General features: G+C 30.5%; 1 protein-coding gene and 1 pseudogene across 1 annotated transcript; both read right to left on the minus strand.

Moving 5' to 3' along the window:
- Nucleotides 1-2,068: 2,068 nt before the first annotated feature.
- LOC140865369 (isoflavone reductase-like protein) lies at nt 2,069-3,505 on the minus strand. Its single transcript, XM_073269983.1, has 4 exons — nt 3,228-3,505; nt 2,996-3,130; nt 2,670-2,907; nt 2,069-2,535 (listed from the first exon to the last, which is right to left on the minus strand). Exons 1-4 carry the CDS (start codon nt 3,408-3,410, stop codon nt 2,165-2,167), a joined length of 927 nt encoding a protein of 308 aa, XP_073126084.1. The 5' UTR covers nt 3,411-3,505; the 3' UTR covers nt 2,069-2,164.
- A 13,128-nt stretch (nt 3,506-16,633) lies between these two features.
- On the minus strand, nt 16,634-18,240 carry LOC140866622 (isoflavone reductase-like protein; annotated as a pseudogene).
- Between the last annotated feature and the right edge of the window lie 157 nt (nt 18,241-18,397).

Here is an 18,397-nt window from a genome sequence, read left to right on the forward strand (position 1 = left end):
ATGATATTATACACAATAAAAATATATAAACAGTAAAAGTGAACATTCTTACTTGTTGATTATTTTTTACTTCTTCTTGTATTTTGGAGCTTTAGAAATTATAGAGAACCTTCGAGCGATCGTGCTGATAACGTGTTGTGAAAAAGTAAAAATTTACGGTAAAAAGTAAATACTCCAAAAACTTAAAATATATCAAACTCTACACTTTATAATATTTTTCTCTCAACTCAATTGTATTTTTCATCACAAATGAAGACCTATTTATAGATCCACATTTGAGATTAATCCAAAAATAAATACATCATCATCTACATCATCACACACTAATTTTCCACATTTTACAACTCAATATTCAACATTCAACATTCAATATTCAATATTCAACATAATAATAATAATAATATATTTTTCAACAGTTACTATGAAAATTTCAAATCCATAAGTAGAACTAATAACAAATTCACTAATTTGTTCAACAAAATCCACTCGAACATGGATATAAAATCTCGCCTAATTATTTTTTTTAATCAGATTTCAAATTCACCCCAACATAAAAATTCCATTTGGGCAACTAATTTAAAAACATATTTTCAGTCTTATAAGTGAAAAAAATTCAACGTGATTGGACGAGATTTTGTAAACAGTTTTGAAAAATATTTTTCAAATATAGTTTGTAAAGAACAATTGAGATATGTTTTTTAAATATTTTAGAATTGGGGTCAAAAAAAATATTTTAGAATTAAAGCAATGATGAAAAACATGACATACTAATTTTTAATTGTAAAAACGTTAATATAAAATAGTTGTTCAAGTGCATATTTATTCTTACAACAATTTTTAAAATATTTTATAAATTTTTTAAAAAACATTTTATAAATACTTGTGTGAACGGAACCAAAATCATTTCAAATCATATCTTCAAATACTTTCAAATTCGAATCCTCTAAATTTACCCTCTTCGGCAAACACACCATCTTCTCGTCTTTTTTTTTTCTTTTTTTTTTTTGAGATGATCTATACTTGGCTTTTGATTAATTAAGTCATTGCTAACCATATGCTGCATAATCTCATATAATTTTAATTTTTCGTTAAGAGGAATCTCACGATCTATTGCATGATTGTAGGAGTAAGAGCATTCGTCACTATATTATATTCTTTTAATTTTTATTTGAAAATATACTCGGAGTACATTTTGTCAAATTTGTTGAAATTATGGTTTACTGCATGCATCATGTAGAATTTAGTCAAAGTTGTTATGGACTTCCCATATGCTAAAAAAGGAAACTAAATCTCTATTTTTCGACGGAGTACTATATGAGTCATCTCGAAGTTTTTAGTGATTCTTTTTATACAAATCAAATTTATTATGTCATAAGTTTGATATGGCTTTTTTCACTTTTGACTCTATGAATCTCAATATAAAATATAGAGAAATCTTTGGATCGTGCTTATACCTTATTTATTTATTTTTTAAATAGTTAATTTCAATTGAAGAAACTTTGTTTCACATTACACCAACTTCTTGGTGGGCCAAAATTTTCAGATCAATGTTATGTTCTTGAATGTGAATGAGAATTGTACACATGACATCTATTTGATATTGATTGCAAGACATGCAAAGTCACAAAATGTTTTCCGTTTTAAACAAATGTATGTTGTTTAACTAAAAATTATTATAACTGGGCCGTAAAAATATAATTTCAATCTTTTAAACTATACATCGACTCATACACCACATGTAACTATCATTTTCTCCAATAAACAGTAGTAATTGCACCACAAGAATTTTAAGGTTATTATATCTGATAAAGTAATTATGATAATAGTCAGAAATCCCCACGCTGCACTACAAATAGTTCCTGCGGCTGATTCTGAAACAATCGATTCAAAATTAATTTGGTTAACAGCATTAATTAGATTTGCTTGTTTTCTAAGTTGCATGCACATACTTAAAATATAACAATTGTTCATTGCTTGGGCACTTCTTAAAATTTTGCTAGTTTAGTTGTACTGGATCATATTCTAATGATTTGGGATTTAAATACATGGAGATTGAGTAAAAACAGAAAAAATAAGCAGACACGCATATGTATTCATTATAATTAAAAACAATAACACAAGCACATCACATACTATAACATGCACCATTTTGAAACAAGATTTCTCAAACAAACTGATGAAGATACTCTTCCACTGTTTTGTATTCAACCTCTGGATAGAGCTCCGAGGCCTCGACCCCGAACGAAGGATCGATCACAAAGTATGTTTGATCCCCCTTCACAAAAATCGAGTGGTTGATAGAGAGTATAATGTTGATGGGGATTGGAGCTTCTGCAATTTGTTTCAAGACTTGTTCTTCGGGAACATACTCTTTCTCCAAAGTTTTACCAATCTTATTCTCCCACAACGAAACAAGATCATTGAATGAATAAATATTCTTGGGTGGCTTGATGTAAAGAACCTTGTTCAATGTTCTTGGATCATCCACTGCTTTGATCGTATATGTCCCAATATCGTGCTCATAATTGAATACAGCTGTAAAGCGAAGACAAATACGAAGAAAAAACCGTTTATAATTTCTTTGATGGATATGTGAGGACTATATCATTTGAACGAAGTTGACAATGCTGAGAAACATATACACCCACATAAATGTAAAAATATCATACCTTTAGCGTTACCATCTCCTAAGATAATCACTTTATCTCTTGGGGGAGCAGTAGCGCCTAGTTGAACTAGCGTCGGGAGCGAATAGCCCGCGAAATAGTTGGACGACACATAGGTGTAAGGTATTCCTTCCGCTTCAATTGCTCTGCGGATTTGAGCTTTAGTTTCAAATGCAGACTTTGCTGGTTCGACAGCACGAGCATGATCTACATCGTTCCCAAATTCCGAAGGCAAGAATCTCTGCAGTAGGTAACATAAATGGTTTGGATTTATGCACATAAGAGAGCAATAACCTTATAAGAAAAACAGGAAGGAAAATGAAGACAACCTTAACATTCCCAGCTTCTTTAATAGCAGCAATGATCTTCACTTGATCAGCCAACTGGAAGTTGCCAACAGTGGATATGACCACATCCACTTGCTTTATAGCCTTTACCAAGCTTTCGTGTTCACTCAAATCACCCTGCATATATATAGTTAATCAAAAAACAAAGGGTCCAATCACTTGTGGAAGCAATCTTTTAGTGGAATTCAAAGGAAATGCAAAAACAGGTATGTACAATAAGAATGGTGACACCAGAGTTCTTGAAACCTTCCACGATTTTGCCTTTAACAGGATCGGAAATGGTGCTCTCTCTGAACAAAGCAAACGTGGGGTGGCCGGATTTTGCGCTTGCTTCCAACACGAATTTGCCGATGTAACCTGTTCCTCCGATTATCAGAATCTTGCTCCTCTCGCCCATCTTCTTCTTTAACTTTTCCCCGAGGAAGAGAGATCTAGTTTAATTTAATTTAAAATGATAAGTATGTGGGAATAAGATGGTGCTATTTTGAGTCCCGTGTAGGCTATTATATATACACGAGACACTTGCACTACAAGCAGTATACGTATTATATTATATCAACTAATTGATTGAGAAATTAATTTTTAACACCCGCTATTTTAGTTGTATGTATATCAATAATCCAAAAGTTATCCGTGTAGATGCCATTTTTAAAGTCATAATTTCTTCCACTGAAAACAAGTGTGAGAGAACATTTTAAAAGTCATAATTTCTTCCACTGAGAAGAAGTGATAGATGGAAGAGTTGCAATATATAGCTTCAAATCTTTATACAATTTTATTTTTCAAAAAGAAAATCTTTATACAATTTTTATATTATTTACTTGTTTTATTTTTACTACCATGAACTTGCACGCATTATTTTTTAATGTACATAAGATGAACTTTCATTTAACATAATAGCCTGAAAATTACATTAATCAGATATTGAATTAGAATTCAAAATCTCCGTTTACAACTGGAAAAGCGCGGAATGCAGCTACTGTGAGGTAACATAATAGCCTGAAAATTACATTAATCAGATATTGATTTAGAATTCGAAATTTCCGTTTACAACTGGAAAAGCGCAGAATGCAGCTACTGTGAGGTGAGATAAATGGTGACATTATAAATTTGGACATTGTGGTGGTGACAGCATATTCTCCATTACAGAATACTCATGATTATGGTTACCAATACGAGCTATTGACTTTAAATCTCACTTGTAGGACAAAGCTTCAGCTCATTGTATAAAAAAAATACTTATAAATTACAAATTTTGTGGGAATTTATTTAAAATCCGTGTAAATCTTGACGACCAATCACATGGTTGTGTACAATAAAGAGATCGATATATAATATTATCCTTAAATTGAAATATAATTTTTGGTAATGATGATTATGATAACGTCCGGATTAATTGAGTTCTAATTATGGTCACATTGTACATGGACAAGATAGCGACCATTATTCATTGGCCTTAGGCATACGCATATTGCGAGAGCCTTTGATGACAATGAGGACTATTCGTAACATTCAAGTAAATGCTAGGTGCTTATTGGCTTATAATTGCTTCAGCTAGTCAGTCTTATATTTTTGTCATTTTGGAACGTCTTAAAATTTAAGATCTTGAAGTCAAATAAATTATAAGTCGGAGATCGTTTTTCACTATCTAAAGCAAGGTATAGATATAAAAATTTGAATAAAATTGACCTTTTATATCAATTTAGTAAGAATCCAACTTAATTTTACATCGTCGATCCGGTCATACTTAAATTTTTTTGACATAAAAATTACTCCATATTTTCTCGTGAATAAGTATTTTGTCTTGATCTGTGAGACCTTCTTGTAAGAGCTTTATGGTTTACCTCATTTTCATCTCACAAAAATCATGTCTTGAAAATTCTATGTTCACTTAATTTGCGCTCATACCTAATTTATTTTTCAATTTTTGAACTCAACAGTTTAAATATAAGAATGTATATTTTAAGTTACAAGGTACACCAACTCCTTGGTGGGTGATGTATTAGGTTAGCAAGTCACTGATTAGTGAATGAATTGAGTACCAAAACAGTGGATCTTTCGTTGTTAGTTGCGTAAGGATAAATATTTAATTGTCGAAAGCTTTCAAATTTCCTTACGATTTCCAGTTTTTCGCAACATTTTATTTGTATTATTCTGTACTTTTTTTCTCAATAATAATGAAGAAATTAGTTTTCAAGATCATTTTCTTTTTATGTATCTTTCCTCGAATAAAGAATTAAAAATATTTAAATAAATAAATAAACTAAACACTAAGAGAAATGAGGTCCAAACTCCAAATTGGACCTCATATATCTTACTATCTTATTAGGCGCTAATTGAAGTTGAGTTTCTTTTATGTAATCAACTTCTAACCTTCTAATTGATTCGGTGAAATTTTATTTAAAATTACGATCAAATTAATATTATAACATTTTTTATTTTATTTTTCTGAAATAAATTTTTTTTATTTTCAATTCTATCTTTATTTATATTTTTAGATTTAATACTATATTTATCTATATTTCAACATTTTTAGATAGTACGTCACTTTCAATACAAAATATGAAAAAAAAAATAATTAATTTAAAAACAACTGAAAAATAATAATTCTCCAGTAGACACTATGCAATGCATATATGGTACTTGTTTAGTAGTTTACAATGAAACGCGGTTGATGGAGTTTGGAGTCACTGAAATTGGGCTTCATATGATGTAGATTAGACACTTTACGAAAAAATGTTCATGGAGGTCCAATTCATGAAGTCCAATTTCAGGTCTACAATTTATAAGGCCTGTCGGAATACGAAGCCCAATTCTTAGTTGGATCCAAAGGCTTCCTTATCTATCCCATTCCCCTTGGACAACCCAGCCTTTCAAAATTCTGCTCTCCTCAACCCTCCGCGGCAGCGGCGGCTCTCCCAACTTTTCGGAAATGGACCTTTATTATTTTTTGACCAATAAGTGAAAATGTGGCCCAAATGACTTGAGTTGGGCCTCTTACATATACTGAGATACATCGAAGTCGTAGATTGATTGATTTTTTCGAGGGAGTCACTGAAATTGGACTTCATGTATGCAGATTAGGCACTTATTTATCGGTAAATTATCATAAAATGCCTAAATCAAAAGTTAAATTATTCCTCAGTACTTTGGTCAGAATTTTTAAGTTCAAACTATCTTACACAACTCTTTTATTAATTTAAACTCCCTAAAGCCTATCAAACCACCATAAACCTCTTTTGTTTTATTAAACCCCATAATACCCTTTTCTTTTCCATTATTTTATCTTTATTCTTCTTCACTGCATTTACCTAAACCAATATTACCTTCTTCTTTTTTTTTTTAATCAAACTCATATGATTTTCGTAGATACTATTATTGTACATTTTTATCTCGTTATTTTTTTTTCTTTTTTCACATTGTTGAAACCATTTAGTTTGATTTTGTTTTATGAAAATATATTTTTTTCTTTAAAAATAGTGTTTAATAATATCCTTAAATATATCCATAATCGTGTTCAAGTTATGCCCAATTTGTTAGAAATTAAAATAAAATGAATATTTGAAATATTTGAATAAGTAGGCTTAAAGTATAAAAATTAATTAAGTTTCGATTCTCTATTTAAGTAATTGAACGTCAAAAAAAATTTGATTAATACCTACGGAGAATTTCATAGTGATAATGATTTGGATTTATAATTTGTTAAGATTAATTATTTATTTAAAGAAGTAAGTTTTTTAATTATGTGGTAGATTTTCAAATGTCACGAATTATTGAATTTAATGCTAGGGAAAATTATTTATCAATTAAAAATAATCTAATGAATTAGTTATAATGGGGTGTCAAATTGTATGCCTATCAATTGTTTGTATTGATGTTTATAAGAGATAACATTTGAATGATTAAAGTGTCTACAATGACATATGGACATTAGTGTGCATAAGTTTCATTATGTTATAAACCAATTCAAATATTTGTAATGTTGTCAATTAATTCTGAATCTCTTATGAATTGTACAAATTAAAAACCTCATTTTAGTAAATCAATTGTGAAATATTTTTTCTATAATTCTTTGAAAATTCTTAAAATTCATAAGATCTTCTCTTCTGCTATTCAAAATGTACAATAATCAATAACATATATTTATTGGATCTTTTGATGCAATTACAGACCATATGAGATAATTCGGATCAATGAATAACAATTGATTTCAATGCCATTAATAACAATTGATTTCAATTAATTACAGATCATATGAGTGCTGGGAATTTTTTTGCCCAACCTAGGAAATGTACACATTTTGATGCACATTCAAATAAAATATGGTACATTAAATTTACAATTGGGTGCGTATAAGAGTCAATCGAGCACATCATCCATAGATTCAACAAATGTAATTACCCTTTTATGTAATCACTTAAATTAGTTGGGTAAATTTCATGGTGAAATTGACATTTTTCGTGATTTTCTTACTGTAAAGATTCTATCAATATATCCATTCTATCAAGTACAGATTCAAGTAAATAAGGTACAATAGTATTGAAATAAGGTACATAACAAGGTGAATATAACACATATTTCTCCAATTTGAGTATTTACACAAAAAAAATACACTAATGTCAATTGATAAGTAAATAATAAAATAGTTAAACAAGGTACATATGTAAGTAAACCAGGTACATCCAAGTACAAATATGGTACATATAGGAGTTAATAGAGCACATTGATTGAATTTGAGTATTCGATGGAAAGATTGTTGTATCCACCGAACGTAAATGTGATTAGTTATTTTAAATATTGAATTATAAATGAGATTTTCACACAAGAATATATATTAAAATTAGCAACCATGTGATCAAATTCTTGGTAAATGATTCATGAATGTCTATGGAATGTTTATATGCTATGACTTCAACTAGAGATCACCAATATCTCAATTCCCACCCATTAGTGGTGTGTATAGATATATATATATATATTTGAGATACTAAAACCATATAATAACTATTCAAAAAAGTTTCACTTATATCAATTGTCAAGTATAATCTAAAGATTTAATTACTCACTTCAAGATGGTATATTTCCAAGTAAATAAGGTATAATAGTATTAAAATAAGGTACATAACGAGGTTAATATAGCACATATTTCTCCAATTTGAGTATTTACACAAAAAACTATACTAATGTCAATTGATACCTAAATAATAAAATAGTTAAAGAAGGTACATATGTAACTAAACCAGGTACATCCAAGTATAAATATGATACATACATGAGTTAATATAGCACATTGTTATCGAATTTGAGTATTCGGTGCGAAGATTGTTGTCTCCATCGAATTTGAATGTGATTAGTTATTTTAAATAGAATTATTAATGAGATTTGACACATAACATATATTAAGATTAACAAACATGTGATCAACTTCTTGGTAGGGTTCATGAATGTCTATGGAAGGCCATCGTCATTTTGATCTAAACTCATGTACAATTAATAATTAAGATTTAGGAAATCAATTTCTTATCATAATTTTCATCAACCAATTAAACGATACTAACACCATTATTGACACAAAATATGTCAATTTCAAGATAATTTAATGCGAAATTAGTATTATCTGTTATAAATTGGGTACATAACCTGAAAATTTGAGTATAAATTTGGAGAAAAATTGTCATCGTCTTAATTCAAATTCATATATATTATTAATGAATAACATATATGAAACAACTTCTTACCATAATTTTAATTTACCGATTAAAGACACTAACAACATCGTAATGGATACAAGATATGCTAATTTCAAGATAATAAAGCAAATGCAGTGTTAGTTTTTTTTAAATTTGGTACATAACCTAAAAATTTGAATATGAATATTAAAGGGAATCGTCGTGTCTTAATACAAACACATATGTATACTTAATAAAAAAAAATATGTATACTTAATGAATAAGAGGTAATAATCATTAACGATTTTTATATTGGGTATCATTAATGTGTATTTAAGTATATAATATTTACTTATGTTATTCTTTTGAATAAGGCCACTTCATTTTAGATCATCCAAATTAAACCGTTTGCACTTTGATTGCACAAAAAAATGCTTAAATTTTTATTTAATTTTCAAATAACAATGCGCATACTTATTGGGCTGAATATTGGTATCAAATATTCTTATAAATTTTAATGTCCAATTTATGAGATTTAGTGCTCAATTTATTTTAATTGGTACCCAAATTTAGGTATTTTAATGCTTCAATTTCATAAAAAAATACCCAAAAATTTTGTATTGAACATTGACATTAAATGATCTCATCCATTCGAATATTCAATTTACTTGTTTTAGTGCTCAATATACTTTAAATATTACCCAAATTAGATGTTTTTGTACTTTGATTTCGTAAAATAGTACCAAAATATTTTGAATTGAACGTGTCTACTGTTGATTCAATTCACATATAAATCGATGCTTCACCATTATAACTAACTAATATTTTATATATGAGATGCACAGATTATTAATTTGTATAGTTAACAATTAAAATTAATAATTATTAGTGCACGTTTTAATAATTTATATAAAATTTTGATATAATATGTTGGGTTTTTGTAACACAAGCAATCTTGATTTTGATGATAACAAAACTTGTTATTGTGTTTCTAACATATTTACTCTAGTGTGAAGTTGCTAAACTAAAAATGGAAGCCAAAACTCAAAGTTAGCAAAACTGAATCTCTGGCGAGCTCTACTATTTTGATGATATCTCATAGATCAGAGATGCAATTTATTATCCGCCAAATATAATACAAAGAAAACTTAATTTGGAACATATTGTATTTCACGTCAGTTGAGCAAATACGGATGTTATCTAGATCAAACTGACGTCGGAATACCAAACTGAATTGCATCAGTTTAGCAGAAATACAAAAGCAGTTTACATCGAGCAGTTCTGGTATATTGGCTATATTGTGCAGCTCAATTATCCGAATGGAACGCTTCACCATGTGTTGGAAAGGCAAGACAATGATCTACAAATCATTTTCACAAGTTGAAGACTGAATCTGTAACGCCCCGATTTTATCTTAATCGGCTTTATTTGAGATAATCGGAGATTCCAGAATTCAAGAGCCGACTTGATTTTGATCAGGGTCCTTTTTGCAAATTTTGGATTTTTAAGGGACTAAAATGCAAATTTGGACTTAAATAGATATTTAAGCAAGTGTTGACTCTTTTCCTTCACTTCATCTCCTCCCTCACGCCTCCTCCCTCCATTGAAGACGCCTCAAACCCATTTCAAGCTTTTAGATTTCTCCCCGAGCTCGATCCGTCCGTTGGAAATTATTTCTGAAGGCAGATTAGCGATCACGGCTGCGAGAGCTTCGTTCTATCGTAAGTTTTTCTACGATCAGGTTCTTTCTAATTTTGGGATGTCGTTAGAATTGATTGAGTTTGGAGTATGTTGTTCTTGGCGGAGTTCTGATCGTTTATTGTCTGTCAGTTTCGAAATAGAGCGTCGTTCGGATTTGTTATGAATTTTGGAAGTTTATTCGAAAAATGGGATTTTGTGATTTGTTGGAATTAGATTGTTTTGGTTGAATGTTGATTGATATGAGTTGTTTGGCTTGATATTATGCTGTCTGCATTTTCGGTTTGATCAGATTATAGCCGTTATGCCGTCGGTTTGAGTTTTGGATTGTTTATCGGTTCGAATTGTTGAGCCAAGCCTTTGTTTGAGTTGTATGTTAATCTCGAGCCCTTATTACTTCTTGTACAGATTGATTTTAGGCCAGTGGAGTTGCGAGATTTCAGCTTTGTGCAACTTGGAGATTGGAGCCGGTATCGTATCGATTCTCTTATTATCGATTGAGGCTGTTTGATTGAATCTTGTTTGAGGAATCGTTGTTGTTTCCAGGTTGGAGCATCGATGTTGTTGAAAAGAGGTAAAAGATGACTTAGATTGGAATGGAACGTGTGACTCGAATCCGACTTGATTCGAGTGTTCCGAAGAATCACATACTTGCATGTTATTTGCTTTTACTTGAATTTAGTTGATTGAGTTATGTTGCATTGCATTCATCTTGAGCCATGAATCCTTGATTTGAGTAGCGGGCAGGACGGCCCTTGTTGATGATAGATGTTTTGGGGATTATATTGTGAGTGGCCTGGGTGTAGCCGTTTCACCTAGTGCTAGCATACTCCTTATAGTCGCACCAAAGTCTAGAGGATGGAGATACGTAGCACCACCTCGATCGGGAGAGTCGGTGAGTCGTTTACGTGATCTCGTCATCGGGATCCCAAAAGCAAAAGCAGCAACTCTTTTGATTATCCGACTTGATAATCCCAGATTTTAAAGACATGCATTGCATTTATGCATATGAATTGAGTTTTAGATATGCTTGGGGAATTGCATGATTGTTAATTGATTATTTGGAAGTTGATGCATTTCGTTTGGAATGCTTGTCTGCTATTGCATGTTGTCTCTTTTTACTGGGAATATTATTCTCACCGGATTATCTGGCTGTTGTCTTTGTTTGTATGTGTACTTGGCAACAGGTGGGGCAGGACCGAGTCAGAGGCAACATGGCTAGGTGGTTGAGATGATAGACGTGAGGCCTTGTTGTTTTAGAAGTCGAATTTTGTAATCGAACTTAGATTGTATTCGAATTGTAATCTAAAATCGAAGTATGTTGTTGTTGTATCGTTTTAGACTTCTGGTTGTTTTTAGGCCTTCTGAAAGCATGACTTGTTATGGAATGTTTCCCTACACCTTGTTATTGCATATGTATTTGAAGGCATGTCGGACCAAGCGCGGAATCCTTTCTTTATTTTCTGCAGCCTGAGCATTTTCTGCCCAGGCCTTCCGCGCGCGGGCGAGGCGTTCCTCGCGCGCGCGCGAGGCCTCCGTTGCGCCTCTGAATTGTTTGCTCGCGCGCGCGCGAGCTTGGTACCTCGCGCGGGCACGAGCCTTTGGTTGGTCTCGGTTGTTGAAGCCCGCGCACGCGCGAGCTTGGTTCCTCGCGCGGGCGCGCGGCGTTTAAAAAAAAAACAAAAAAAAAAAAAACTTTGAATTGTTTTACTCTTGGATTCTTGTTCGCTTACTTGTTGTTTAATCCGAGATTAGTGGTTTAGAATCGAGGTCTCACAGAATCGGATCCTATGGAGATTCTAAACTGCGTTGAAATTACTGGTTTGAAACATAAATTATGCAGAGCAGAATTTCTAGAATAGACTGGTTTATTAAGCATAACTTTCGCATATGAACTCCGAATTGAGTTATTCTTGATTCCATGGAAAGATAAGAGAAAGGGCTACAACTTTTATGTTTATCACTTTGCCCAAAAAGCAACGGATCAAGAGATATAGCACTAAACTACTCATATGCACTCAACTGATTTTGTGTTAAACCGATTTTGAGCAGCTCTGGTATTTCGAGCATAACGTTTGGATATGAACTCCGAATTGATTGATTTTGATGGAGTTGGAAATCTGAGATCAAGGACTACAACTTTTGTATTCATCACGTTGCCCAGATATCAATGGATCATGCCAAACTGCATCCAGTTTATCAACTCAGTTCTGCTTGCTAAACTACTACCTAAACTGAAGTTGGCCAAGAGTAGTTTACCTACCCAAACTGAAGATCGCTCAACTGCTACAGTGCCGAAACTGATACAGTACCAGTTTCGCACCAAATTCAGTTTACCAATATCAGTTTAGTGAAATTCAGTTTAGCTCAAGAAAATATACAGAAACATTACAAAAGTATTTTAACGGCTCTATTTCTATTTCTAACGGCTATATCACTCTTGGAGCCTATAAATACAACATCTTGGAGTTCAAACACAAGATTTGCAATGAGATTCAAAGCATTGGCAGCCTACTTGAAGAAATCAGCTAGTTGAGAGCAAAGCCCAAGGTGTGAAGAACACATTAGAATTCTTGAGCGTGAAAATTCAAGTTCTTCACACCCAACTAACTCACATATAAAAGAGAGATGTATTGCATAGATTAGTTGAGTGAGAGTCTTTACACAAAGACGTTAAATATTGTGTTTTTAGTTTTGACATAAAGACGTAAAACATTATGCGGATTATGAGGGTGCGGCCTACAATCGAGTAGTGGCTAGAGTTCTTATTTAGGCAGTGGGTAAGTCCTAAACCGGATTGATTTTGTACAAATGAGTTGTATAAATCAAAGTCTTCTAGTTGATCCTTTCGAGGAGGAAGAAGGGGTGACGTAAGAGTTGTTGAATTCTCCGAACATCCATAAAAAAATCCTTGCCTCTTTATTTCTTGCATTTGTTTATTGCTACTGTTTTAGATTTCATTGTTGAAGCATTTTATGTGTTTGATAAAATACCTAAATGTTGCATTCAAAGTGTTTGATAAAATGCTTCAACTAAACTATTTTCATCTATCAACTTGCATCCTTTTAAAATGATTTACAAAATGTTAAATTAGTTTATACGAAGAATTATTTTGAGTGTCTTCCGCTTGATTTGAAAATCAAACTCGATTTAATTCATCGGTGCTCAATATTTCAAGAACCGAGCTATTGTAGATCAAAATATTTTAAAAGTGTGTATTCACCCCCTCTACACACCGTGACCGATCTTATCATAATATAATGAATATATTTAAATTTTAAATATTAAATATTATAAAAATTATTATATAACAAAAATTTCTGCCATTTCAAATAATTTCAAATGAGAAGATAAGTCTTTTGAAATTAAATTAACTTATTTATCTTGGTTGGGTGTAACTGTTATTAATAAAGTAAATATAAAAAAAATCTTAAAAAAACCATATATCATTTTTTCTATTAAACTTTTCAATCAATAAATATTCTCAAAAATTCAAAATTGATTAAAGTATAACAATAATAATAATAATAAAAAAAAATAATAGTAATAATAATAATAATAATAATAATAATAATAATAATAATAATAATAATAATAATAATAATAATAATAATAATAATAATAACAACAACAAATTACGAACAATCAATATACCAAAAACTCATTTAAAAAGGTTTAAAAAATTAATATTATATTAAAATTGTATATTTTATTTAATACAATAGAAAGTATAAAAAACTAAATTTACAAAAGTAACACAAAACTCAAAATCATAATTGAAATTAAATGAAAAGAGTCCAATTTTAATTTTATTTTTTAAAAATAAATAAATAATACTTCACATTTTATTATGTGTTTATTTTTTTAATTATTTTTGAATATTTAATGCGATGGATGAATGCATCAATAATAAATATTTTATTTTATAGTATACTATTTTTTTGCGGGAACTTCATATATATATATATATATATATATATATATATATATATATATATATATATATATTGGAAAATATATCTCACAATTACACATTTAATCAATTTAACGAAATAATTCATCTACGAAAATTATAAATACAATTCATTATCACATGGAAATTCTCTATAGCATCAATGAAAATTTTTGACCTCCAATTGCTTAAATCGAGTAGAAAATAAATTTTTATACTTCTAGTCTACTCATTTAAGTATTTCATGTTTTCATTCTACTACAACAAACAAATAATAACAAATTGGGTGTAACTGGATCATAATTATGAATATGTTATAGATATTATTAAATAATAAAAAAATTTGACAGAAAAAATTATATTTCATAAAAAAAATCAAACCAAATGTTTTCTACCGTGTGAAAGAAAGAAAAAAAACAAAAAACCTTAAATCTACCGTGTGAAAGAAAGAACAAAAAAACAACCTTAAATTAAATGGGTTAAAATGTATAATGATTGTAGTCTACAAGAATTTCTCAATTTATTTATCATCATCATGCACCAACCTCTTTTTTCTCGTAAATAGAGCAAGTCGGAAGAAAGAGAAACTCATAAAAGGGGTATTTTGGGGATTAGAAAAATAAAAGAGGGTATTATGGTATTTGGTATGCTTTAGGGAGCTCAAAGACATAAATAATTGTGTCAGGGAGCATGAACATAAAAATGCTGACAGAGTGACTGAGGAATAACTCAACATTTGATTTAGGTATTTTATGGCAATTCACCCCTTATTTATATATAGAGTAAAATGTATTTTGGTACACGAACTATTGATAAAATGTCATATTGGTACATTAACTATTGAAAATAATTTAATTGGTACATGATCCAAATAAAAGGTCAATTTTAGCCTTAATATGAATTAATATATATATATATATATATATATATATATATATATATATATATATATTAATAAAACCACAAACTCAATAAATAAATCATATGCATGTAAAACTAAAAATACTCATTAACAAATTATTTATATTTTAAAAATATAAATAATTTATTAATGATTTCATTAATAAATTATTTATATTTTTAAAATATAAATAATATATAATGAAATGATATTTTTTCTATCAATGTAAATAATTATCCATTTAAAAAAATTGATATAAATTATATATTAATAAAACCACAAAGTCAATAAATAAATCATATGCATGTAGGACTAATATATATTTAAAAACGATAAAATATAATTAAATAAATAAATATTTATTAATTAATATTTAATTCAAGTGCGAATAAAAGTATAAATTTATAAATTATTAAATCAAGTGGAAAAATTTTGGATTATTAGAACTACGTAAATCGAGACAATGAGTGAAATTTTTTCTTTGAGATTTATTTTTTCATGATCTAATCTTTAATGTTGAAAATTTTTGTATCAAATATTGAAAAACTAAAATGGTGAATATGTTTGTTTCAATCATTTAAACACAAGATCAACAGACTTCGGTGATCTATATTTTTATCATAACAATATATTACAACATTTGTTATATAATTTGACTTGAAATTTTTTTATCATTATATATATATATATATATATATTAATTTTTAATAAAATATGATATTTGAAAATTAATCAATATAATATTAATTCATATTAAAGGTAAAATTGACCTTTTATTTGAATCATATATCAATTAAGTCATTTTCAATAGTTTGTGTACTAATATGACATTTTACAAATAGTTCATGTACCAAAATACATTTTACTCTTTATATATATATATATATATATATATATATATATATATATATATATATTGGATGCACGACATGACACGTCAACCGGTGGTCATGTAGTTGGGCTCCTATTGTATCTTTTTTAATTAATCAAGATAATTTATGTTATCAGAATAATTATAAACAAATAATTTTCATAATAATCTTTACTATATTATAATAATTTTGTATCATTTGAAAACTTTTTTGATCTGTAATTGATGACATCATTCTAATATTACATTCTACCACTGTACCACACGCATAGCGTGTGCTTGGATACTAGTCGTAATAATAAGAAACACACACATTTATTTATTCATTAACTCAAAATAGGGAGTTGATATTTACACTTCATTTTGTGTTATTTACACTCCACTTCATGTGTAAAGTGGAGTGAAAATTTATTCACAAATGGAGTGCAAATAACAAAAAATGGAGTATAAATATCAACTCCCTTCAAAATAATATAATAACACAGGCACATCACATACTATAAAAACACCTTATAATTAACAAGATTTCTCAAACAAACTGACCAAGATACTCTTCCACTGTTTTGTATTCAACCTCCGGATAGAGCTCCGAGGACTCAACCCCGAACGACGGCTCGATCTCGAAGTATGTCTGATCCCCCTTAAAAAAACTGAGTGGTTGATCGAGAGTATTATGTTGAGAAGGATCGGAGGAGCTTCTGCAATTTGTATCAAGACTTGTTCTGCAATTTTACCAATCTTCTTCTCCCATAACGCAACAAGATCATTGAATGAATAGATATTCTTGGGTGGCCTGATGTACAAAATCTTGTTCAATGTTCTTGGATCATCCACTGCTTTGATTGTATATGTCCCAATATCGTGCTCAAAATTGAAGATAACTATAAAGCGAGGACAAAAACGAAGAAAGTGAGGACTATATCATTTGAATGAATTGATAATGCTGAGAAACATATACACACATATATGTAAAAATATAATACCTTTAACGTTACCATCTCCTAAGATAATCACTTTATCTCTGGGAGGAGCAGTAGCGCCTGGTTGAGCTAGCTTTGGGACCGAATAGCCCGCGAAATAGTTGGAAGACACATAGGTATAAGGTATTCCTTGTGCTTCCACTGCTCTGCGGATTTGAGCTTTGGTTTCAAATGCAGACTTCGCTGGTTCAACAGCACGAGTGCAATCTGCATCATTCCCGAATTCCGAAGGCAAGAATCTCTGCATCATAGAACAAAATTGGCTTGGATTCACATATCACAGTTTACAACAGATGTGTTAAAAATGAGACTTAGACCTAACTTACCTCAAAAATTAGTTCAAGAGGTGAGGGTTGTTCTTGTCTATAATAAGGGCTCACAGAAACTCTATCCAACACATCTCCCACACGCCCAGGAATGAACATCTGGAGCGTGGAGATATGAACGGGTGACCTAATTATAGGCAGTCCAATTATGGGCGGTCCAACACACACGGAGGGTCTGAGCTTTGATACCATGTTAGAAATGAGACTTGAGCCTAACTCACCTCAAAATCTAGCTCAAGAGGTGAGGGTCGTCCTTGTCTATATTAATGACTCTCAGGAACTCTATCCAACCGATGTGGAACAATATTCAACAAGATGTTGATTTACAAATGGAGCATGAGAAAGTGATAAAAGAAATTTAAGTGTCAAAGAACTTATAACACCACACACGAAATATAATGAAGTCAATTACCTTAACATTTCCAGACTCTTTAATAGCAGCAATGATCTTTACTTGATCAGCCAACTGAGAGAGACCAACAGTGGATATGACCACATCCACTTGCTTTATAGCCTTCACCAAACTCTCGTGATCATTCAAATCACCCTGCATGTAATTGAAAGCCAAAGGGTCCAATCCAATCAATTAAGATCACTTGATGGAGCGCAATATATATATCTTTTAATGGATACAAAAACGTCCGTACAATAAGAATGGTGACACCAGAGTTCTTAAAACTTTTCACGATTTTGCCTTTAACAGGATCAAAAATGGTGCTCTCTCTGAACAAAGCAAATGTGAGATGGCCGGATTTTGCGCTTGCTTCCAACACGAACTTGCTGATGTAGCATGTTCCTCCAATGATCAGAATCTTGCTCCTCTCGACCATTTTCTTGCTTTATCTTTTCCCTGTGGGCGAGAGATATATGTAGTTTAATTTAAACTTAGTGGTAATTTAAGTAGGCCGGAATAAGATCATGGTGCTATTTTGAGTCCCGTGTAGACTATATATACACGAGACACTTGCACTATATATATATTTTTTA

Source organism: Henckelia pumila, chromosome 4 (genome assembly GCF_033568475.1).
Source record: "Henckelia pumila isolate YLH828 chromosome 4, ASM3356847v2, whole genome shotgun sequence".
Classification (NCBI taxonomy): Eukaryota; Viridiplantae; Streptophyta; class Magnoliopsida; order Lamiales; family Gesneriaceae; genus Henckelia; species Henckelia pumila.